At 43.6% G+C, this 25,633-nt stretch overlaps 1 protein-coding gene across 7 annotated transcripts in view; it reads right to left on the minus strand.

The window, feature by feature from the left end:
• The window catches only part of SNX29 (sorting nexin 29), a 196,132-nt gene that overhangs the window by 96,978 nt on the left and 73,521 nt on the right, over window positions 1-25,633 (minus strand). For all 7 annotated transcript variants that reach the window (XM_033166463.1, XM_033166462.1, XM_033166457.1 and 4 more), the window contains 3 exons: window positions 11,023-11,139; window positions 1,433-1,488; window positions 920-1,001 (listed from right to left, as the gene is read on the minus strand). In XM_033166463.1, coding sequence (XP_033022354.1) covers window positions 920-1,001; window positions 1,433-1,488; window positions 11,023-11,139 — 255 coding nt within the window. The remainder of the gene's footprint in view (window positions 1-919; window positions 1,002-1,432; window positions 1,489-11,022; window positions 11,140-25,633) is intronic.

Genomic DNA, 25,633 nt, shown 5'->3' on the forward strand with positions numbered 1-25,633 from the left:
TAATACACCAAAACACAATGTAAGAAATAAAAGAAACAACAGAAGTAGCAATCATACAGCACAGCATATTATAATTGCTGCAGCAGACAGGAAAAATAATTAAGTGGTCCACAAAGACCCTCAACAATTTTCCTACGAACCAACCTGTGGGGTATAAGCTCAGAATTGGAATCTATTTATATACAAACAATCAAAGCTTTACTAGAAAGCTTATGGCTTTTGGCTTAAATGTGTAGCGGTTTAATTTTGCAAAAGTTCCTTGTGGGAGTTCTGAATTCTACTCCCACTTCAAATTCCACAATCTCCCTTAGCTGTCTAGGTCTCAAGGTTGCCCATTTGTGCTGCAACATCAAAGGAGAAGAGGAAATAGCTTAAAAAGAGGCAGAACAAGCAGAAAGTTAAGAAGCCAAATGTACTCCCAAGTATATTCATTGGTAACGGTACATTTATCAATGGCATTAGATAAATGTCCATTGTACTACAGTCACTTGCTGTTAGCTACACATCAAAGAAACAAATCTTACACATTAATAGGACCTAAGAAATTATTATGAAGAAGAATATTTAAAACATCAGATCAGAGCATGAGAAGAAAGCCAGGATCTCTGTTGCAACCCGTCACACTTTAATTAATCTTTGAATGCATTTACAACTCCACCCCAAGCAAGAAATTTTGCTGTTCCAAATGTAACACACTTATTAATGACATTAAAGCATCACAACTTTCTTACATACTGGCATACAACTGCACTCTACATAACCAAAGAACCATATCAACATATATCAAAGTTGAGACATTTCAACGGTTACCAGGCCTGTGAATGACTGAAGACACTTTAGCAAAATACTTGGAAGAGTTCAATGGAATCCACCACCACCCTTAAAAAAAGAGAGATCCCTTAAAAGTCATGAAACTTACCTGGTAGACATGAAACGCGTTGGCTGCTTTCCCACGCAGAAAGACCGAGGGGATCCAGACATTTATAAGAGCTCGATTAGATCTGAGGAAAAAGAGCCACAAAGCTCTCTGTATGTGCAATCCTGAAACAAGGTACAATGTAGTAAACCAGAAGTGGGGAGCCTGTGGTTCTCCAGGTGCTGTTGGGACTCAAACACTCATCAGTTCCAGTCAGTATGACCAACAGGGATGATGGGAGTTGTAGTCCAGAAATGTCCGGAAGGCCAGAGGTTCCCCCACACCTATTAATAAGCTGTAAGCAGGGCCTTGTGGGTGGTTATATTATTTGCCAACCTGTCCCACCCCCCAAAAAAAGGGATACATGGGATAATATAGCAAACAAACTGTGCATTAGTTATACTGCAGGACAGAGATATCCTCACATATAAGAATTTGATTCATTCTTTCATTCTTTCATCCCTCGGAGCCACTACAAAGAGGTCGTATCAAGTCTCAAACCTTCTACCAACTTACATTTCGAAATCAGACAAGCTCTGGTCCTCAGATGTTTGGCTCAGATCTCCGGGAACCTGCGGTTGAAAGAAGAGGGGATTAAATTGTGTTTAAGCAATGGTATTGCCTATCTGGCTGACTCAAAGCGCAGAGATATGGGGCTGGAAATTCCCAAAAATGAATATCTAAAAGCAATAGGAGGAGCGTCACCTTCCACCCCAGTGGCCCCTATCAGAACAGAACAGATCCGGGTAACGCTTCTGTAATCTTGTATGTTACGTGTATATTCTCATACCACTTTAAACTTTAGATATATATAAAGTAATGGAAGATAGGTGCCTAAATAAAGTTTCTCACCTCTTACCTAATCTACCACTGGACAGGGCTGTTGTGAAAATAAACTGGAAAAACTCCATGTACATCACCCAGAGGATACAAACATAAAAAAATAAAACTAATAAATCACATGGTCTTAAAGGTCTCACATCTGTTTTATCACTAGACAAAACACTGCAATCTGTCTTCCTGGCTGGGTAGCCTTTTAACTCAGATCTTTCTTTTCTTTTCTTTTCCTGCAAGGAGAAAGCTTTCTGAAGAACCTCAATTAACACATTTGCGCTAGTGATGTTACCTGGTTAAAGAAATGGGGTTTTGATAAAACAATTTAAATTTGTATACTGGGGGGAAGGTATTCCTCTCCTGGGGTGCCAAGTCGGGAGACACGTCCTCACATCTAATTAACTCTTCTGACAAATTCCAACCACAGTAACCTAAGAAATAAGCACCATACTCTATATGATTTGATACTTAATTATCCTTCTGATTTTTAGAAGCAAATTGGGTTTTTTTAAAGAAAGCGTCTAGATGTTTTTAGCATGCACAATAATAACCTTCAAAGCAAGCACCACACAGTTGCATTTTGGACATCAGTAACTCTAGCACCAGGCGACCTTTAAATCGGTGTCCTTTAAAATCCAGTACCTTCTGATGTAATTATGCCCCCATTATCTCTGCCATCAAAAGTTGCTGATTATTTTACCTAGAGGAGCTTCAGGTTAGTGAGCTGAAGGAATTATTCATGAAGCATCTAACCTTTGCAAGAGACATTTAGATAATTGTGATTGGCGCTAATGCAGCTCTAAGAGCACAATCTTCCACAGCAAGTTGTCTAACATTGCCCCCCCCTTCCTCGTGGTCCAGCCTCACCCTCCACTAAGTCCCCATGGATGACATGTAATGGGGATGGCTACTGTGGCCAAGCCTGAAATATTACATACATGGTTTTTATTATCTCCCTTTTCTTTTTGCCAGGTGTGGGGAACATCTGGCCCACCAGATGTTGCTGAACTACAACTCCCTGTTAGCAGGAGCGTCCTACTCTTGTGTAGGACCCTGGCAGAGACACATGCCTGGCTGGCATGTTCTCTCCCTCCTGGCCGGTCGGGAGCTTCAAAAGCTTTCTTCTGCCCGAACATCACAGCAACTGATACCAAGAAGCTCTCTGGTATTATATTTATATTATTTTGCGGGGGTCTGTTTCATATGCAAAAAGAAAATTCTTTTCAGTAGCACCTTAGAGACCAACTGTGTTTGTTCTTGGTATGAGCTTTCGTGTGCATGCACACGAAAGCTCATACCAAGAACAAACACAGTTGGTCTCTAAGGTGCTACTGAAAAGAATTTTCTATTTTGTTTCAACTATGGCAGACCATGGTGCTGGAGGAGACTCTTGAGAGTCCCATGGACTGCAAGAAGATCAAACCTATCCATTCTCAAAGAAATCAGCCCTGAGTGCTCACTAGAAGGACAGATCCTGAAGTTGAGGCTCCAGTACTTTGGCCACCTCATGAGAAGAGAAGACTCCCTAGAAAAGACCCTGATGTTGGGAAAGATGGAGGGACAAGGAGAAGGGGACGACAGAGGATGAGATGGTTGGACAGTGTTCTCGAAGCGACTGGCATGAGTTTGGCCAAACTGCGAGAGGCAGTGAAGGATAGGCGTGCCTGGCGTGCTCTGGTCCATGGGGTCACGAAGAGTCGGACACGACTGAACGACTGAACAACAACAACAAATGGCAGACCAACATGGCTACCCACCTGTAACTGGCATATGCAAAAAGTTAACAGAAAGAGAAAGGTGCAGTAGGAGGGTTCCTCTTAGTAGATAGTAAACTAGTAAAATTTGGAGATGGTATTAAATATCTTAACCCTGATGTTTTGCTTTACAGGCAACTAAAGTACATGCTGATTATTTTGGTTCCAACCCCAGAGGATCATCTAAGATCAGTGTTTAATAAATAAGTAACAACAACAACAACAACAACAACAACAACAACAACAACAACAACAAGGCCTTTGCTCCAGCTGTGTTGCTCTATGTGGCGAGTCCAGGACCAGGAGAAATACCGGTAGTCAATGAACATATAGTTGTCACTTGGGTTGGGGCATCTCAGAGGAGAGACAGAACATGACTCCTGCTTCCTCTTTTGCTGGCGAGGCAGCAAAAGATATGGGGGGGGGGGCATGTTAGCATATTCTCTTATGCAGATAGAGTCCATACGAAAAATGAATCTTGATAGCACTTTACTGGGGAAGCTGAACAAAATAGTGTATAATCTGATGAGAAAGGAACTGAGGGGTTGTGTCTTTCTTAGGTCAGGCCTTGTTCATTTCAGGAAGATACATACAACTAAACACAGAAGAAAACTCCCTCAGAACTCAACAGCCAATGAGGGTAGAGTATTCCCTCACTGAACATCATGCCCCTCTGACCGGTTACTAAGCAACACCTCCACCCATCTCTCTCCTGGCTGGTTGGCTTTAACATTAACCCTTAAGTTGCAAACTGAATGATCACTGCAGCTGACCTTAAAATGTGGTGGGGGGCATGATTTTAAAAACCTATCCCCAGCTCTCTTGGATTTCTGCCACTGATGGCAGAAACAGCACCACCAACCCATCCAGAAAGTGTGCTACCGGGCAGTATCTGATGTGACTGAACCTACATCAGGGGTGTGTGTGTGGTGTGGCTTCTCCAGGAAGAACAGGTCTAATATTAAGGCTGCATGGTAATATACCATTTGCTGATTAATTCAGCGTGGGCTTGGTGGCAGAAACACCAGATGGGATCATCATCATCAACTGAGACCCCTAGCACATCTGCTGCAGATGCAATTGGACATTAAAGTCATCCATTGAAAACTAACGTCCCAATTCCCATTATTGTACCTCAATTTCAGCCCCGCAGGGGTACATTCGTAAGTAGCAGCAATCACAAAGGAACAACAGGGAGAAATAACTCATGGTAAGATCTTCACTGCGCGTACAGACACATTTTCAATGCACCTTTCCTGACTTCAATGAGGAAGTCATTTGCAAGAGTTCTGGAAGAAGCCTAAGTCATTATGCTAATGCAATGTGATTTTAGATGTACATATTTTCCTCTGTGTTGTGCGGCAACCATGGAAAGGGGCCACAAATCATGATGAACAAAATTTCTGCCTTGAAAAACTGCACAGATGCAGGTGAACAGTGCTGAACAACAATCTACTGATCAACACCCGTATATAAAGGTATTGTTCATAATATTTTACTAATTATTTATTATCATAAAGCAGCATTCATACAGAATGCTGAACAGTATTCAGAGAACATACCCAGTAAGAAGGCTTTCCCAAACTTGGGTCTCCACCTGTTTTTGGACTACAGTTTCCATCATCCCTGACCACTGGTCCTGCTATCTAGGGGTGATGGGATTTGTAGCCCAACAACAGCTGGAGACCCAAGTTTGGGAAACCTTGCCCTATGAATACTTACAAACAAAGGCAAGTCATTAACTTCATATTGCAGACTGGCTGGGAAGGAGCCCTGGGGCTGATTGATGGCAGCTTACCTAAAGCCGTATAGACTGTTCATGCTTCTCTAAGACCCCACAGAAACTGGGGACATCACCTCTCTACCACTTAGCCACTTCATTGCCAAGGCTACCCTGTTTTCTTGGAAGATGATGCAAATTTTATTACGCAACTTTTAAAATAGGAAACCTCCAATATTAACCCTCTCGGTCCCTACAACCGGCAGGTGAGGCCCTCAATTGGTGATGCCACCTCTGGGAGCAGCTGGGATGACCCAGCATGATAGGAGCTTCTCAGTGGCAGTTCCCCATATGTGAGATGCCCGTCATGGCGAGGTGCATCTGTCTCCTTCATTACAGTGGTAACTCAGTTTACAATTTTAATCCGTTCCTGAAGTCCGTTCTTAAACTGAGGCGCGCTTTACCTAATGAGTTCTCCCGCTTGTAGACCGAGGTAAGGTTCGCAAAGTGGAACACTACTTCCGGTTTTGCAGAGTTCGTAAACCGAATTGTCCGTAAACAGGACTGTTCTTAAACCGAGGTACCACAGTAGTGACTTCCAAGTGGAAATTGAAAACATTAGCTAGGCACTTGATGGCTGAAAGCCACTGTTTTTGACAATGTTGGTGAGAGAAAGCTTTTAAGTGTAACTGCTTTAATAATGCTTTTAACAGTGACGATTCTTAAAAAGTTTTAACTGTCACTCTGGTCAGTCAGAATCATGGCTGAGTGGTAATTTGAACCATGGTCTCCCAAGTCCTAGTTCTGAAATTCTAACCACTGTACCTCTCTGCCATCGATTCATGTCTTACAACACCATTGTGGTCCAGCAGGGGACAGAATAATTTTAAAAACAACAACACAGAAAGTGGAGAAGCAGAAGAACTTGACTGAGCCTTTATGTGTCTTTAAGCTTAGCACTAGTTTTGAACGGTCCCAAAAGTTCCCCTGCAACTGTTGCGCAGAAATCACTTAAATACTTCTTTGCAGCAAATTATACTCAATTTTCTTGAAGGATGATTAATCAGCAGCAATTAAGTAGCAGGTTACTCACAACAGAAATACATCTTGCATTATTATTATATATGGAAAATACATTTCCATATATTCCCTTCATTTTGCACCAGCTGATGCAGAATAACTCGCAAACACTTCACATCATTACGGCCTAGGAATTCGGAGGCAGTATTAAACGCGGGCATTTAGTTTAAAGTTGGTCTTTCAAAAGGAAAGTTTGAGTAGAAAAAGTGAACACAAATAAGCTAAGAGGAGGCAAAACCACAATAGATAGATAGCAAAACCGCCATGCCCCACCCTCTCTCTTTCATAAAAGAGTCTTCCTAGTACTTTTCATTTATATTACCGCTTTTCTATATTACAGCTCTAGCACAACCTGGAAACTGAACCAGATTTTTTTATATCTAGTTGCTTCACTCCATGATGAATATAAAGGGGCAGAGGGAATCTTACATTTTACATTCCCTTCCCTTCAGCTATGAATAGCTTAAATATGTTGTATTGATGGAGAGTGCTTATTATTCCACATTTCTCCAAAGCTGGACATCTTTAAAAATGCATTTGAAGCTAAGGGTACTTCGATGACTAGGAGGAATGAAGTGATTAAACAACATTATTTCAGCTGGAGACTTTTGGCATTTATCATCTGATGGTTTAAAGACATTTTGCAACAGGGGGGCAGGGGGGGAAACGGAGAGCATCAGAGCACATGCTTTAAGTGCATAAACAGGTAACATACCTATCACTGGCAACTACACATAAAAAATGAAGCCGCAGAGTTGGCCCAAGACCCTCAAGAACGACCACCAGTCAAAGTAGACAGTACTGGCCTAAATGGGTCTGTGTATTATACACTGTTTGCATTGGAGGGAAATTCTCATTTGCTTCAACAGGAGGTCTCCCCCCACCCCCAAAGCAAAATTGCAAATGTCGGTGATAAGTTCCCAGCTGGGACCACTGTAGGAGACAAAGGATTACAGCCCCCCTTGCCAACACCCAATAGTAGGGGGTCCAATGCTGGGTCAGAGGGCTCCCGCTGGCAATTTATGTGAACTGAAAGTGCTTGCATTAAATGGCACAGAAATATACTAGCGTATTATCTAGCTTGGTCCTGAGACAGGTCCTTGTATCCCAGGTATAGGAAATCCTTGGACCTCCCCTTGAAAAGGGCAAAGAGCTGAAGGAGGAAGTTGGAAGTTCAACGCTCTTTCACACTTCCTGTTTCATATCTATGGTCTCTTCAAAGCTCATATTAATTCCACTGGATCCAGGCGAAACCTGTACCTGCTTATGCACATATGAATATTCTCTTCTTCTGGCTTTTTTGGGGGGGGGTTAATTTAGGGGAATGGCAGAGAAGTGACCAGAAAAGAAGGTGTCCATGACACTCGCTCAAAAATCAAAACATGCCCACAGCCCTTTTAAAAAAGGGTTTGTGACCCCTGGTTTATATCATGACCACACTAAGCAGAGCAAACAGAAGGCAAGGGAACACAGACTCAAAATCCCTCTTCCTACTCCAGCCAACTGCCCCCTACCTCCCCTCCACCCCCAACATGCCATCTACCACCAGCTCCCCGGTAGGAAGGATCCTGGTGGCTACTTATATGTAGATCATGTTTATTCATGTATTTTGATTTTACGTGTATGCCACTTCAGAAGGGTTTGTATCCTGAAAGGTGTCATCACCACCACCACCACCATCATTAATATAGTTGCATATTTAATAATAATCTCTACAACTTTTTTCTAATACCTTGCATTTATTAATGATTATATTATTTCTAACACACTGCTAGAAAAGGATGGCATTTTGTGAGTAGTAGCTAAGCAACCTGCATAGCAAACCAACAGCATTTGCTGAATTTATCCTGATCGCAATATTTGTTTGTTTTACCTGCAGTCTAGGTTTCCCTACTTATTGACAGTCAAGAAATGATATTTCACAAGCAAGACTGAGGGTCAAAGTACACTCAGTAAGCAAATTTGATGCCCAATGTTCAGCTAGACTACAGCGAAATTAAACAGAGCTATTCTACTTACAAAATCCACCATCTGATGTACCATTAAGTTTAACTTGCCCTTAAGATTTTGTTCCAAAATTTATAGTTAGCAGTACTGCTATTAAACTCTAGTCCATGCCAACGTATTTGTGAAGCACATAATAAAGAATTCTGCCACCTAATTATTTTATATTGCTTCAAAAGGACAGGAGTCTATTGCAAAGGACACCGTCTCCTTGTCATCCATCATAATCTTATAATGATAACACACACACACACACACACACACACTAGTTCTCCTCTTGAAGACATTCTGACTAAATTTACAAACATACCAAATGTTGGGAGATCAGTTTGCAACTACATCAAGAAATCAGGCGGAAATGTCCCATTTCTTAACACAGATGACGACAATGAAGATGAATGAAGTAAGACAGCATCCATACAGAGCTGAGCATTTTCTGTAATGGAAAATTTACCACTACTATATTTTTCTATGGCAGGGGGACCCATTTCTTTAAAAATGCATTTTCCACAAAAGTAGTGAATGAATAAATAATACCCAAAGTTATCTATTTTTACAGATGGCATTCCTGAGACCCTCTTTATCCTGCTGCTCCATTCTGTAGGAGTGCTTGCATTTCTCACACTGTTTACAAAACCCCATGAATATGGCCTCCCCCAAACCTCTCTGCTAGACCCTTGCCACTTTCCTCAAACCATATCCTCCTCTCTCAATCCTTAAAATTCCCAGCAATGATCATTCAGAGACATACTGCCTCTAACAATGGCAGTAGAACATAGCCACTGATAGCCTAAATCCACCATAGATTTGCCCAAGATTTGCCCATTTCTCACACTGTTTATGAAACCCATGAATATGGCGTCCCTCAGGCCTCTCTTCTTGACCCTTAAGACTTTCCTCAAACCATACCCTCCTAAAACCACAGGTTGGTAGCCACCACTACATTTTGTCAGAGCAAACTTCACAACTGCAGCACCTACCAAAGATTTATTACATCTACAATCTCCATCTTGGAGCAGAGGCTGAAAACCTGGCCTTACAGTTACCAAGTCATGCCTGATGAAGAGTTCTGGAGAACAAGGAAGATTGCCAATATCCTGTGACATGTTGGTTGGTTCCAATAAAATTACTGCCCAGCTATTGATTTTGAAGGGCTGCCCCACTACCCCTTATGGACCAACACAATTACCTTTGCTTTTTAAAGCAACAGCATTAGTTGCCTGCGGCAGTTTTCAATTTCGTGGTTGCCTTGGGCCATTCAAGTTTAGATATGCTTCCTTTTCTCAAAACCAGATCAGACCATCTCAAGTTTTGTGTTAGTCAAAGAAGGATGGACTGCATTTTTGGATCTAATTTTGTGAACATTAATCACTGTGGATGTGTTGTAAATTACTCACTGTAGAAGAATGAGTACATCTGCCCAGTCTCCTTTGCGTACAGGGCATTTGCATTCTTACGGATGTAAATAAAACTGGCAGCTCAATAGATTTTGCTGCCACACTCGCCGGATAAACACCAGCAAAATATATTTGTAATCTCCAGTGAGAAGATAGGGGGGGAAATCCTAGAAAGAGAAAGCTGTCTATGGTTATCAAAGCCTCCCACACCTACGTGTCTCACTGCTATTTTAATTTTTCCACCTCCCCCTTTCCTGCCCTTGCTGAGAAATTTGGGAACTGGTAGCAAATGCTTGTTTTAACAGCTGCTTATTCAACATTATCTGTTAGACACAGATTACTTCATCTTTAACCTCTTTCAAAATGTCTTATCCTCTACTTGCATAAAGCCAAATGTTCAAAGAAATCACACACACACACACACACACACATATATATATATATATATACATATACATATACATATACATATACATATACATATACATATACATATATACATACATATACACAGTGGTACCCCGGGTTACGTACTTAATCCGTTCTGGGTTACAGTACGTAACCCGAAAAGGATGTAACCCAAACAATTCGTTTTGTGCATGCACAGACAAAAAAAAATCCCCAAAAACCCTGAAAAACGCTCTGCGCATGCGCAAATCGCGCGCACGTCGGGTTGCGCTTCCGGGTTAAGGGAGTTCGTAACCCGAAAAGTACGCAACCCAGACCGTACTTAGGTACGACTGTATATGTGTGTGTGTATATATGCATGCTTCAAATTTGAGCATCTGCGCATTTATAAATATTTTTATAGAACTGTAAAGCTGGAAGGGATACCCAAGAGTCACCTAGTCAAAACCCCTGCAATGCAGGAAATACAGCTAAAGAATCCCTGACAGATGGCCTTCCAACTTCTGTTTAAGAATCTCTAATGAAAATATCCAATGGCCCATCTAGTCCATCACCCTCTTTTCACAGTGGAAGCAGGACCTGAGCACAACAGCACCCTCTCCATTTGCAATTCCCGGAAACTGGTATTCAGAGACATGCTGGAAGCAAGAACAATAGCAGCCATTAATAGCTTCATCCTCCAGGAATTTGTCTAAACCTTTTTTTAAAACCACCCAAATTCATGGCCACCACTGACTCCTGCAGGAGTGAGTTGAACAGTTATACCTATGCGCAGTGTGATGCAGTACATTCTTTTGTCCATCCTGAACCTTCCAATGTTCAGCTTCAAAGGCCCTTTCTGGGACTTCAGTGAGAATAAACAGATTAAGATTACTATGGGTATTATATTAAACAAACAAACAAACCTACCGGTCCTCTCAAATCAATGAGTTCCTGTCTCATCTGGGTCACAAGAGCTTCTTTAGCCATCAAAGCACGGTGCAGCCTCTCGTTGAATTCTATCAGTTCCCCGTGCATCTCCGCCACCTGGAAAACAAGCAATACATTTTATTTTTTTTTAAGAAAGCCACTTCGTTTTTATATTGTCAACAAAAGAAACAACGTTAGTGGGCAGAAAATATATTGTGTGATATCGAGTAAGTACATTCTGCACACAGTGGCCAGGCTCCCATATAGCGCAATAAGCCGTACTATGGCTTAGTGAGAGTGTGCAAGTGTGCTGGAGAAGAGCTCACAGCCCTGCTGTTTCCTTTTTTGCTACTGCACATAGATGAACCACATTTGTATGCCATCCAAACCAGGGCTTCTGGCTGAGCTCTTTCCTCGCTAGCCACAAAGTGCAGAAGAAGAAGAAGAAGAAGAAGAAGAAGAAGAAGAAGAAGAAGAAGAGGAGGAGGAGGAGGAGGAGGAGGAGTTTGGATTTGATATCCCGCTTTATCACTACCCGAAGGAGTCTCAAAGCGGCTAACATTCTCCTTTCCCCTCCTTCCCCACAACAAACACTCTGTGAGGTGAGTGGGGCTGAGAGACTTCAAAGAAGTGTGACTAGCCCAAGGTCACCCAGTAGCTGCATGTGGAGGAGCGGAGACACGAACCCGGTTCCCCAGATTACGAGTCTACCGTTCTTAACCACTACACCACACGTAGAAACTGCCTTATATCAAGTCAGACTACTGCGTTCGTCCAGCATAATACTGCCTACACCAGGGGTCTGCAACCTTTAAGACAAAAAGAGCCACTTGGACCCGTTTCCGAAGGGGGAAAAAAAAACTGGGAGCCGCAAAACCATTGCGAGATTTAAAACAAATATAACACTGCAGAGGAAAAACCCTTATTATTATTATTATTATTATTATTATTATTATTATTATTATTATTATTATGAGCCAATGCAAAGAATAGAAAAGGAAGTATTATATTTATTATTATTAGGACGACGTTAAATCTTATTTTGTGCACATTTAAAGCAGCAGGGAGCCTGCAAGTACTATCTGGCTTCAGGGCAAAGCCTTGTTTAAGCTGCCTGGAAAGGCTGACAATCTTTTGATCTCTCCTCTCAAACCAGCTGAGCTGGGGATCTCTGGGCGTTGCTTCTACCCCCCCCCAAAAGCGCACGATCTCTTCTCTACCCCAAAACCAGCTGAGCTGGGGATCTCTGGGCGATGCTTCTACCCCCCCCCCCCAAAAGCGCACGATCTCTTCTCTACCCTCAAACCAGCTGTGCTGGGGATCTCTGGGCCATGCTTCTACTCCCCCCCCCAAAGCGCACGATCTCTTCTCTCTCCTCAAACCAGCTGAGCTGGGGATCTCTGGGCGATGCTTCTACCCCCCCAAAAGCGCATGATCTCTTCCCTCCCCTCCCCCCCCAAAGCACACCATTTCCGCGCCCTAGGCAGCCGCCCCGGAGCCGCGGCAGAGCTGTCAAAGAGCCGCATGCGGCTCCGGAGCCGCAGGTTGCTGACCCCCGGCCTACACCAACCAGCAGATGACTCTTCAGGGCTTCAGGTAGGAGTTTCTCCCAGCCTTACCTGGAAATGCCAGGGATTGAACCCAGGATTTCCTGTGTGCAAGGAAGGTGCTCTATCACTGAGCTATGGCCCTTCCTGCCTGGCAGCCTGCACACCCGCGTGGTCCTCATAAGCTCCATAGCTCAGGAGCAGAGTGTCTGCTTTGCGTGCTGAGGGTCCCAAGTTCAATCCCCAGCATTTCCAGATAGATATCTGGGCTGTGATTCCTGCATTGAATGAGGTTGGACTAGATGACTCTTTGGGTCCCTTCTAACTCTACAATTCTATGTCATGCAGACCAGGCTGCAGTGTTCCCTTGACACCTACCTTTTATTATTATTATTCATTTCTATTTGCATTATGCTTTTCTGTTCTACTTAATTCTGTTACGGGGGTAACTTCACAGCCTCATTGGATTTAATTAAAGATAACCTAGTTAATTACTCCGTGCTAGCTTGTTCAGATAAGATCAAGCGTGTACAAATTCCACGCTAACAATTAGAGCATTATGTATTCACACCCGAGTTGCCGCCTGAATAACAGTCCCAGGATGATGGTTCTACCCTGAACCTATGAAAGAAGCTACGAAGATTATTTAATCAATATAAAACCATATGGAGAAACATTATTATTAACGGTGCATTAAATGATCGTGCCTGTCAGACCATAAGGAATGCCAATCTTTCTCCAGAATTCAAAATCAGGCATGGATGTGTAAAGCAGGCACCCAGATCTGAGATTCATGTACTGTATGCAGACTGAACGTTTGAAAAGAAGAAAAGTCAGGCCATTTTCAAACTCAGAATTTGTTTTTGCTCTAGGCCACATGCAAGTCTTTCTGATCGTGAGAACAGCCTACTGGATCATACCAAAGGCGTGTCTAGTCCAGCATCCTGTTCTCACAGTCGCCAGATGCTTATGGGAAACCCACAAACAGGGCCTGAACGCAACAGCACTCTTCCTACCTGGGATTCTCAGCAACTGGTATTCAGAGGCACTGACAGTGGAGGAAAAATGTAGCTATTGTGGCTAGCAACCATTGATTCTGACCCTGGCTTATCCTGTGGAGAGTGTGGTCCTCCAGATATTGGTGGGACTACAGTTCCCATCATTCCTGACCACTGGAGTTGTAGCCCAGTAGCATCTGGAGGGCCAGGCGTTTCCTGTCCCATCATAGCCCTGTCACAATATTGCTACTGTACCGTAGCAGCTGATTACTTGTGCTTCAGGCAAGATTTTGAAAACCCCTGCTTCAAAGATAAAACACCAGTCAATTGAAGAAAACCTCTGAACCAGCACTATAATAAATCAGGGATGCCACAAGAATCTCACGGACTGATCTCTGCTCTCTTTCACCAGTTTTCGTCAGCGCTCTAAAAATGTCTAAACTAGGGCTAACATGAAATTTATTTAAAAACAAGAGAACACAAAACTCTGGGACAAATGTGCACTCTCTCCCACTTTCAGCACAACTTATTTCACAGTGTGGACAAGAGTAAAAAGGAAGGACCATATACACAGCCCAAGCTTGTTGGAGGAAGGAACATAAATTGTAATAAACAAACCATAATAATAAGCAGTGGTGATGTCTTCTTAGCACCACCATCTTCGCTAAAGACAGCTGTGGGGAACCTGTGGCCCTCCAGATGTTGCTAAACTACAACTCCCATCAGCCCCGACAAGCACGGCCAGTGGACAGGAATGATGGGGGCTGCAGTCTAGCAATACCTGGAGGACCAAAGGTTCCCCACTCCTGCCCTAAGGGTTCACAGATTGGAGCAGAAGCTATGGTGAAACAGGAGAAGATCTTTCTCATAGCAAATTGATGCACAGGATCAAGCCTATAGTTAAAGGTGCTTGCTTGGTGGCAGACAACATGTTTGCATGCAAAAGATCCCCAGTTCAATTTCTGGCACTTCCAGGTAGGAAGCCACAGAGGGGAAGACCTCTTATGATGGACCTTAGAGAGCTGCTGCCAATCAGGTTGACATTATTGAGCTGGACAGACCAAAGTTCTGACCTGACCAGTCGTATGTATGTTCAGCTCACAATGCCTTATTCCCCTCTATCATCTTTCCCCAACCTGATGCCCTGGAGATGCTATTGGGCGGGGGACACGGGTGGCGCTGTGGTCTAAACCACTGATCTTCTTGGGCTTGCCAATTGGAAGGTTGGTGGTTCGAATCCCCGCGATGAAGTGAGCTCCTATAGCTCTGTCCCAGCTCCTGCCAACCTAGCAGTTCGAAAGCACGCCAGTGCAAGTAGAGAAATAGGTACTGCTGCGGCGGGAAGATAAATGGCATTTGCGTGCACTCTGGCTTCCGTCAAGGTGTTATGTTGTGCCAGAAGCGGTTTAGTCATGCTGGCCACGTGACCCGGAAAGCTGTCTGTGGACAAACGCCGGCTCCCTCGGCCTGAAAGCGAGATGAGCGCCGCAACCCCATAGTCACCTTTGACTGGACTTAACCGTCCAGGAGTCCCTTACCTTTTTTTACTTTTTTTTGCTATTGGGTGACAACCGCTACCAGCGCCAGGCAACATGGTGAATGGTCAGGGGCAACGAGGTTTGTAGCCTGAGGCATCTGGAAGCCAGCAAGTTGTGGGGGTGGGGGTGGGGAGGCTGCTCTGGGGTCTGCTGTTATTCTGATCATGTCTTCCCTGTCATTGCTCTGTCACTAACTGTGCTATTTCAGTTGACAGTCTCTGTCAAAACATGTGGAATGTTAACTGTAGCTTTTCGCAGCTTTTGGAAACCCCTATTTATCTCTGTTGATGCAGGTCTCGTCGAAAGGGACCACAAGGTTTCAGGACAGGGCAAGCTTGGCACATTTCAATCGCTCGTTTCTACTGAGTCAGCAATTCTCTTTCTTTTCAATGTGATTGTTTTCGTCTAAATAAAAATCTACTGGTCCTAGTAGCATTTTTGGAATCTCCACTGCAGCATGCCACAAGATCCAGCAGGATCCAGTTACTAAGATAAAGTGATCGGATGTGAAGAGGGGGAGAAGAGAACTTTTTCTTATACAGAGGTGGGAGAAATCTTCTGACACATTTCCAATCAATGCAGAACCTAAATTCCCATAGCTATTTCCAGAAACTACAGCTCTGAAGGAAATCTGAGCATTCTATTAAAATCACACATTTTGATCAAACAATCTCAAAACTTTATTAATATTCGATGTGAGTCATGTGCTCAGCAGGAGCCCTCAGTAATCTGACATATTTTCTATTACACTCAGAAGAGGAAACGCCAGCCTATTAGCGTAATATTCAGACAGAAACCACTTGGCTTTACAGCTGATAGCCATGAAAGCCAACTGTTCTTGTGATGCAACCAATTAGCTTGTCAAATTACTCAGGATTATAATTTCTAAAATCTTTAATAAACTTTGTTTCTGCGGCAATTTATCTACATAAAGTTGAATAATGCAACAGTGATGAAAAAATAGGCACAGATCTGATTTCACGCGACTTCACACCCATGAACGTTAATCACCTGTTGACCTCACAGAAGGGCTCTTTCATCTAGCAGAGCTAGGGAAGTGAACCTTTTTCAAACCAAGGACCACATCTACTACTATTAGTATGCAGTGACCTAAACAACTCGGGATCCGTTTATCTGTGAGATCACCATTCGGAATTGCTCATATGGATTGCTCATATGGTTAGAGCGTGGTGCTAATAATGGCAAGGTTGCAAGTTCAATCTCAGTACGGGACAGCTGCATATTCCTGCACTGCAGGGGGTTGGACTAGATGATCCTCAGGGTCCCTTCCAACTCTATGACTTTAACCCATATATGCCCACTTAACTGCTTTGACCTGCACTGTTATGGGTGCCATATAGCACTCGTTCCCCATTTGTAAGAAATTGATCTTTTAGCGTGGCAGCAACCTACATTTCGGAACTCCCTGCCTATTGACATCAGGCAGATACTGGTGCTGTACCCTGCTAAAAACATTTTTGTTCAGAAAAGCCTACCCATATATGTAGAATCTGTTTTTCACTTATTGCTGGTTTCAATAATTACTTGAATGTTTAAAAGAGTTGTTTTAACTGTTTCTATTGTTTTATTCTTTTTTGTAAAACCACACTGACATTTTTTTTAAATCAAGCATTGTATAAATTCCATGAAATAAAATACATAATAAATAAAACAAAAGCCTAGGTAAAGATGTACATCTTCAGCATTTGTCAAAAACAGCATAATGAAGCTTCCAGATACACCTCTGTGGGACAGAGCTACATAACTTGGGGACTGCCACAGAAAATGAGCTCTCCCTGGCCACCAACCCCCATCCCTGAGCTTCTGAGGCTGGTGGGAGAACCAAGAGGCCTCTTCTGCCAATCTTAGCATCCATGAGGGTCTGTGGGGAAGGAGGTGGTTTTTTAGGTGCTTGGGGCTTTAAACACTAATATGAGCACCTTAAATTTGGCCCAGAAATAAACTGGCAACAAGTGAAGCTTTTTTAAAACAGAGTTTATATGAGATCTAAACAGAACTCCTGGCCGTTGCATTTTGGACCAACTGAGATTTCCAAATCATCTTCCAGGGCAGCCCTGCATGGAGTGCTTTGCAACAACCCAATATGGAAGTTATCAGAACATGGTGAACAGTGGCCAAGTAATCTCTGCACTCACACCCGAGGCAAGGAGGCGGGTTCCTGGAATTCAAGGACACATTTCAGTCAGGCAATAATGACTCAGGGTGCAAAGCAGAGCCAGTGGCCTGGGGAAAATTTCAAGGGCCAGATAGAAAGGCCTGGAGGGCCACAATTGGACCATGGGCCTGGACACTCCTCACCCCAATAGCAAAGGGACTTCTATCAGCAGAATGAGAGGAAGGGGGTGATTTTGCATAGTCACCCTTCCTCTGCAGCCCCCTTTCCTCCAGCAGCTCCAGAGGGCTGGGGAAACCCTTTGGGTGTGGGTGGGTGGTGAACTGAAGAAAAAGCCTCTCTTTCCACTGCCAATAGGAGCATTCGCTGGATCAAGGAGCCTTCCATTAGTGGACACCACTGAATGCAAAACTTTCTGGACATCAAAGTCCTCTAAGATTAAACAGGAAAACGGAGTGTAGATCAGCAAGCAAGAGGGGAAAGTGTTATGTAGGATGTTCCTGGCCTCCGAATGGCTAGAAAGAAGACATCAGAATTCCCAATTTGCCTGAAAACATAGATATCAAGTGATCTGGAAAAACAAGAGTCCTCTGGATGAAAGAGGCTTTGACACTGGCTTCTTCCCCAGAAGTCAGGGGAGTCACGCTCCTTAAAACAAGGAACCAGAACCCACAACTCACCCATCCTATTGCCTGCAAGCCCCCGTACCCATCCAGCACCCCGGAAGTTCCCAGCAGAGAAGTCAGAGGAGATGCCGCTGGAGGCTACTTTGCAACACTGCATCACCAGGGCCTAAATTAGGGCACTGGCCCTTCAAATTCTTGCTAAAATTTGCATCTAAGGAGTGAGGCTTGGGCACGCCATAGGGCCACTGTGAAAGCAACCGCCATTGCTCCTGGGAGCTGTCCCAGGTCCTGAGCTAGCCTCCAATACCTGGAAGCAGCACAGCTGCTGCATTCTCCTGATTTCTGCTGCACAAATCCAGCCTCCCACAAGGCACTGTCTGCAATCTCGTGGGCTCCCAGCTTCGCCAGAGCAAGACGTCCTCTGCCAACCTTTTCCTGCTTGCTGCTGAGCTGCCAGGACAGATGGCCCCATATAAATCATAATCAAGAAAACCATTCGGAGCGCTGCAACCCAAGCACTGGAAAGTCCTCCTCCACTTTCCTTCTAGCTTTGCAGTCTTTCCCCATGCATCACCTACACTTCAAATCACTCCTCAAAAACCACCTTTCCCATGGTTCCCTTTGGCACAACCTCCCCTCCAAAAAGACTCCATACGCTACTGCAGGGACAGGGAACCTCCAACCCCACAGGCTCCTCACTTCTGCCTCACTATGTCGAAGTATGTGTAACAGAACTGAAAATGGAATTCTTCCCATATACCCTCCCATTTCATTGGCTGTCCCCCCTGCGGTGAATTCTATGTTGTAAGTTGCCCAGGGCAAGGTACATTGTTATGATCATTATTATTTTGATTTATTGACTGATCTTCACTGTTAAGGTCCCAGGGTGGGTCACAACAAATTAATATACAACATTGAATACAGTTTGGCACCATTTAATGACACAGGTAACTCACAACTTATGGGCATTTAACTTGTGCGCATTCAGCTTTATGCTGTTGGAAATATGTGTGTGTGTGTGTGTGTGTGTGTGTGTGTGTGTGTTAAAGGAGCAGAAAGGGGGCAGGCAATCCCACCCGCCATTGAAATAAGACTTTGGTGATCCCACTCATCACTGAACCTAATGTGTTTTGACTGTACATGATTTTGGCTTTTTGAGGGACTGGGTATGATCCTGGGAAGAAATATGATTGCCTTTGTGCTTTGAGGAACGGTGACTGGCTGACTATTTTATCTGAACTTGTAATCCACATAGACCTGTTGGTTAGAGCGTGCTGCTGATAATGCCAAGGTTGCAGGTTCAATCCCCGTAAGGGGCAGCTGCATATTCTGCATTGCAGGGTGTTGGGCCAGATGATCCATAGAAAAAACCTACGTAATACAATAGGTGCAGTAACAGTAAAAGTTCTTTAAAAGGTTAGGCTCCTCACAGGGACGTCACAGATATGATGCAAATCAAGAACAGGCTACATTGCCAGCGAAGGACGATGATAATCGGCATACATGCCTTGCGCCTGGATTTCTGAGGCTTTAAGTGCAAAATCATAAATGTTCAGGTTAACTTCCTATTTTTAATTCCCCACGTAATGAAAAAATAGCAACGGCAGAAGATCTAAATTTGCCTGACATGTTGCACAACTTAATTTACCTGATTTCCTACTATTGTAGTAATTATCACTCACAAGCAGCCAAAGGAGCTATACTAACTCTGGTTAAAATTCCTTACTCTGTAATTACTGAAAATTCCCTGCTGGCATCCATTTTTCCCTCAACCATCAATAAACCCTCACACACTTCTGGCTGCTAATTTGCTCCCTGCTAGTTTCCTTTACCTGTAAGATTCTCTCTTTTTAGAAAAAAGAAAAGAAAATGAATACCTAATTAAGACTGGGTTTTTTAAAAAAAATATTGCAAGCATATATTTTGTTCTTACGACTATGCACTCAATTGCAAGTATTTTACATTTTGCTTCTCCTTATTTTGAAATAGCTGAATAAGCTATTAAATAGAATCAACAAGCTTACAACAAATTCTGCTTCATGTGTGGAAAAACAGGTGAGAATTTGGGGTCATCATAGGGCACAGTGACTTCTGCCTACAATAAAGAACCTTGCAAGCTCACAGGAAAGCAGAGATGCCAAAACTTAGTAAAAGAGAACATACTTTATATGCATTAATAATAGACACACACACCTTTCTCCTTTTTTCATTCCAACAGGCTTTTGGAAACTGACTGCTTTTAATGAGGAAGCTGGGGCTGTTGTGTTTCTTTAATGTAAACTACAGTACAGTGGAACTCCGGGTTACGCACGTGATCCATTCTGGGTTGCTGTGCGTAACGCGGGTGTGCGTAACTCGAACTCACGTAAAAAAGAAAAAAGAAAAACCAGAAGTTGCACGATTTGAGCGCTTCTGCGCATGCACGAAGTGCGCAGAAGCATTCTGCGCATCCGGCGGTCACGCGCACTCCAGAAAACACTTCCGGGGTGCCGGAGTGTGTATCCCGAACGTACGCAACACAGAGCGTACGCAACATGAGGTATGACTGCATATGGTTTTAATTGATTTTATATATGTATATACTGTATATTCTGGTGTATAAGACTACTTTTTAATCCAGGAAAATCTTCTCAAAAACCGGGGGTCGTTTTATACGCTGGGTGGAGAATCTGCGGTCGAGTATATCACAAACTCTATATTTTAACTGGAAAAGTTGGGGGTCGTCTTATACGCCGGAAAATACAGTAGTCTTCTATCAATATTCAACTGGTTTTTAATGATGGTTTTTTAAAAGTGGTTCTTATTTTTATGTCAGTCACCTTGAGTCTTGCGAGGGTGGGGAGGTAAAAATAATAATAAAGGCAATAAATAGTAATAAATAATAATAAATAATGCAGAAGTTCCCAGGTTTGATCACTAGCATCTCAAGATCAAGGAACCTCAAGGAGTAGGGTTGGAATCTTGGACAGCTACAGAAAGGCCATAGCTCAGTAGGAGAGCATCTGTTTTGCAGGCAGAAGTCTCCAGAGTTAAGAGCATCCCATGCCAGAAACCCTGGAGTTACTGCCAGTCAGTGGAGCAATAGTAGCTTCCGATGTCTTATGCCAGTAACTAGTAGACTAGGGAATGGGGAACCGTTTTGTCCCCAAGAGCTACACGCAGCAGTGGGTGCAGGCTGCAACCAGACAGCCTCTCAATGCTACCTCCACTCTCACACCATCTCAGGTGAATGCAACCAATGGGATCCTTGCTATTCAGCCAGTTAAGTGCTGACCTTGTTGTCCCAAGGTCAAAGCAAATCACACTTGGTCCTGCGGAGATCCCTCCGTGGGCCGGATCATGCACACGCCCATGATTTTCTGCGTCTGCGCAGACACGATTTTCGGCACCGTGGAAGTGAGTCCCTGCGCCGCGCCAGTTTAGCGCAGCGCGTGAGCGGGCAACTCGGTTTGGGGGCGGCTCATGGGTCGGTCAAACGACCTCCATGGGCCGCTTCCGGCCCATGGGCCTTAGATTGCTGACCCCTGCTCTAACGTCTTTAGCAGGGGATTAGAAAAGAGCTCTGGTGGCAGGTATTGGTCATGACAGTTAAGAAAACCCGCAGGTAGAACCTAAGAGGCATTAGGCCACTAAATGACCAGCAAAGGAGGACTCTTGCTAGCATGTTTTTCTTGTGGACTTCCTGAAACTTGGTTACTCTGGGAAGCAAGATGATGGAACAGAAAGAACTTTGGTCTGATCCATCAAGGCCCTTCTTATAGTCTAATCCAGTGATGGCCAAACTTGGTCCTCCAGCTGTTTGTTTTTTTTACTACAACTCCCATCATCCCTAGCTAACAGGACCAGTGGCATGGGATGATGGGAACTGTAGTCCCAAAACAGCTGAAGGGCCAAGTTTGACCACCACTGGTCTAATCCCACTAAAACAAGCCACCTTGGCCAGTAGCCAGCAATGATAGGAGTTGTGGCCCAACAACATGTGGAGGGCCACAGGGAAATATTTTTATGTATGTATGTATGTATGTATGTAGCTTTTAATTGCAAATATAACAGAAAGAGAACAACAACCCTTTTCCAGCTGACATCAACAGTAAGAATATTCCATCGATCCTGATTTAAACACATAGATTAATAGAGGCAGTCCACATAGGTATTTAAGTGAAATTGGCCACTACAAGCCATGCGTGCAAATGGCAGTGAGATCTTATAACCAATGATGCTGGATGTTCATCCTTCCAACCTTGCAGTCCCTTTGCTACCAAAAGGTGGCACAGAACCCACTTTTGTGGTCCTACGTTCTGATGGCTGCTACAGTAAGACTGCCTGCCTTCTGTCCCACAATGTACAATGTCCGTGTACACAATAATTATGCCGTCGGCACATGTCCAAATCATACCAAATCAGACCAGAAATTAATCCCAAAGAATGTAATGCCATCTGCTTTATGCCACAACTCGCATCAGGACTGCATTATTTTAAGCTGTAAAAAATGTACACACAGAGGAAACAGGACGCACTTCTATTTTTTTCCTATAGTAAATTAACAATATGAATAAACATGCTTTATATTTAAATTTAACTTATAAACAAAACTTAAATACCACACAGGTGCCTATATTGTATGGCTGGTTTGGAAGGCAACCCATTAAATCTGGTGAACAGCACCTGGAACCTATTTTTGAAACTATCTCGTTTCAAAACAGCAAACTATTTAAAGGCATCCCCTGATCAGTGCTACTAACAACAATTCTGATGCACCAGGAAATGCCAGTTCCACAAAGGGGAAATGTCCTGATGTTATGTTGAAGCTGTCCCCATCAGTCATTACATGTTTTGCATGCAGAAAATCAGTCCCTGGCATCTTCTGCGAGAACAGTGGTGGGAAACCTGTTTCAGCCTGAGTTCCCTATTAAACTGCACCATTAAACCACACTAAGAACCATAGCTCTGTGAGGGGAATAGGGGTCTCTGAACAATGCTCAGCGCCTTTAACAAACTACAGCTCCCAGGATTCTGTGGGAGAAGCCATGACTGTTTAAAGTGGTATGATACTGCTTTAAATGTATAGTGCAGATGGGGCTTAAAAGAAATAAATCAAGAGGCAAAATATTATAGACAGAACAGATACATAGATGAATGGATGGATGGACATAGACATAGACACACACACACACACACACACACACACACGTATGTATGTATGTATGCATGTATAAAAATCACAATCACCTTGACTCTTGATTATTTATTTTAGCTAGTTAATTTCAACAGAAGTCTCAAGTCATTTACAAATCCCACCCAAAAGGAATCAATGTAAGAAATGCAATACAAATTCCACATTCACACCCTACTTTTACAAACTATCTACTAGTGATACCATGTTATACTATCCATAATTAGAATAAGCATCTCTAAACCAGGAGTTTCCCAAACTTGGGTCTCCAGCTTTTTTTTGGACTACAACTCCCATCATCCCTAGCCAGCAGGACCAGTGGTCAGGGGTGATGGGAATTGTAGTCCAAAAACAGCAGGAGACCCAAGTTTGGGAAACCTTGCTCTAAACAATTTACTTAAGTAAAACAACTAAAAATTTAAGGCAGCATTCCCTAATCTTAATAATAATAATAATAATAATAATAATAATAATAATAATAATAATAATAACTGTACCCCACCCAGCTGACAGGGTTGCCCCAGCCACTCCAGTATCTTCCATGTGCTGTTAGGCTACAACTTCTATAACCCATGACAATTGGCCCTGCTGGTCCAACATACCCAGAGGGTGCAACTTAGGGGAAGGTCTGATTTAAGGATATGAACACCCTTCTTCACCACTATACAGGCCTCCCCATCCTCACTTCAGCACTGCAAATTGAAAAAAAGAGTGATACTGCCTTTTTATTTAGGGAGCGACTGTTCTGAATTTAAAGAGGCAAGTCCAAGAAACAAAAGTGGTATCTGAGGGTGCAGCAGCTGGCGGATTCTGGCAGAAACAGCGTTGGCCACCAACATCGCTGTGAGCATCCAGGCAAGGGAAACTGACACCGAGACGCCCGAGAGGATCGTGTGCCAGAGCTGCGCATCACTCTGCCAAGATCTGTGCGCCAGAAGTTGGTTCCTACTTAGAAGCCACCAGAGGAAGAAGCACACTTAATGCCAGTCAGGAGAAGATGTTACATACAACACAAGAGCTCCCTTGCTGATGCCCAATGGACGACTGCTTCTTTCTATCTTTCTCGCCTCTCAAAAGGCATGCTTGCTCTGTGGAGTTGCTTGAAATAATCCAACAAGCATAAGAAACACCAGAGAGATGCGAGCAGAAAAACAGCTCTCCCTGATATCTTTATGCCAGAGACAAAGCAGCAAAAAGTGAAGGGCGGGGGGAATAAATGTGTTTTGAAAACTAAAACTTCATTGGAAAGATGGACTTCCTGGTTCCTGATGACACATGGCGCATTGCACAAACACACAGACACACACACAATCAGGAGGCAAACCAATAAAAAGCCCAAGGCAAATAGGCAGACAGACCTGGAAGGAATAGCAGGAAGGAAGGGCACAGCGGAACAAAGCAAGAGTGATTCAAGCAGCCTGGAGGCAAGGCCAAGGAACCCTAAGGAGGCTGTCAGCTTCCTGCCTTTCTAATGAAGGCTGTTGGAAAGAAAGCAGAGAAGTCCAAGTGGCCTCAGGCTGAGTCTTCCCTCACTCGCACGGAGCACTAAGCCATAGCTTAACGCAATGAGAAAATGTGCAGGCTCCCAGAGAGGAAGTTGCGGCCATAATGCAGGGCTAGGTGTAATAGTTGCCCTAACCATTCCTGATGATGAAACAAGTGTAGGGAAGGCAGCAACAAATCTGAGTGCATCTATAGCCCTCCAGGTGTTGTGGGGCTCCAACTCCCATCAACCCGAGGCAGCTGAGCCAATGGTCAGAGCGAATAGGAGCTGTAGTCCAGCAATGTATGGAAGGCTACAGGTTCTCCGTCTTTACCTAAAGCTCCATCTGCAGCATAGATTTAAAGCAGCAGTCATGTCTTCCCCAAAAGAATTGTGGGAATTGTAGTTTGTTAAGGATGCCGGGAGATTTCAGGGGGCCCTTCTTCTTCTTTGGCTATCACTCATAGCCGAGTAAGATTGTCTTCCATGAACACGGTTTTAACAATGAGTCCATAAGTGACTGTGTGGAGGCCAATTCTGGATCCACATGGCCGTCCAGTGGGGACATTGGTTTCCAGGCTGGAGTTGATCACGGTGTGGATTTGCCAAGCGTGCCTTCCTCTTATTCCCCTCACAGAGCTACAGCTCCCAGAGTGCTTTAACAATCAATCCCTTTTACAAGGAAACTCTGGGAACTGTAGATTTATGAGGGAAATAAGGACCTCTCAAAAACTCTCAGAACTCTTGACAAACCACAGCTGCCAGGATTCTCTGGGGGAAGCCAGGACTGTTTATATTTAAAGCAGTATCACACTACTTTACAGTGTAGATGCGGCCTCAGAACATTTGCTGGTACAGCGTCCTAAGAAAACATGTCAGTCAGGACACAGTGCTGGTTAGGGCTGATGGGAAATATACTGCAAAACATCTGAAGGACACAGGTTAGGGAAAGCTAGTGTAGAAGATGCATAGGACACTTAAGGTTCTGATGGAAAAGGATGAGGCTGGCCTGCTCAAGCATGAAGAACACTGATTTTCAATTATAAAATACAAAGAGATGAGGTGTTGGCAACGGGAAGTGGCGAGGAATCAAGGTTCATTTCCATTTAATC

This window comes from Lacerta agilis, chromosome 13 (genome assembly GCF_009819535.1).
Source record: "Lacerta agilis isolate rLacAgi1 chromosome 13, rLacAgi1.pri, whole genome shotgun sequence".
NCBI lineage: Eukaryota > Metazoa > Chordata > Lepidosauria > Squamata > Lacertidae > Lacerta > Lacerta agilis.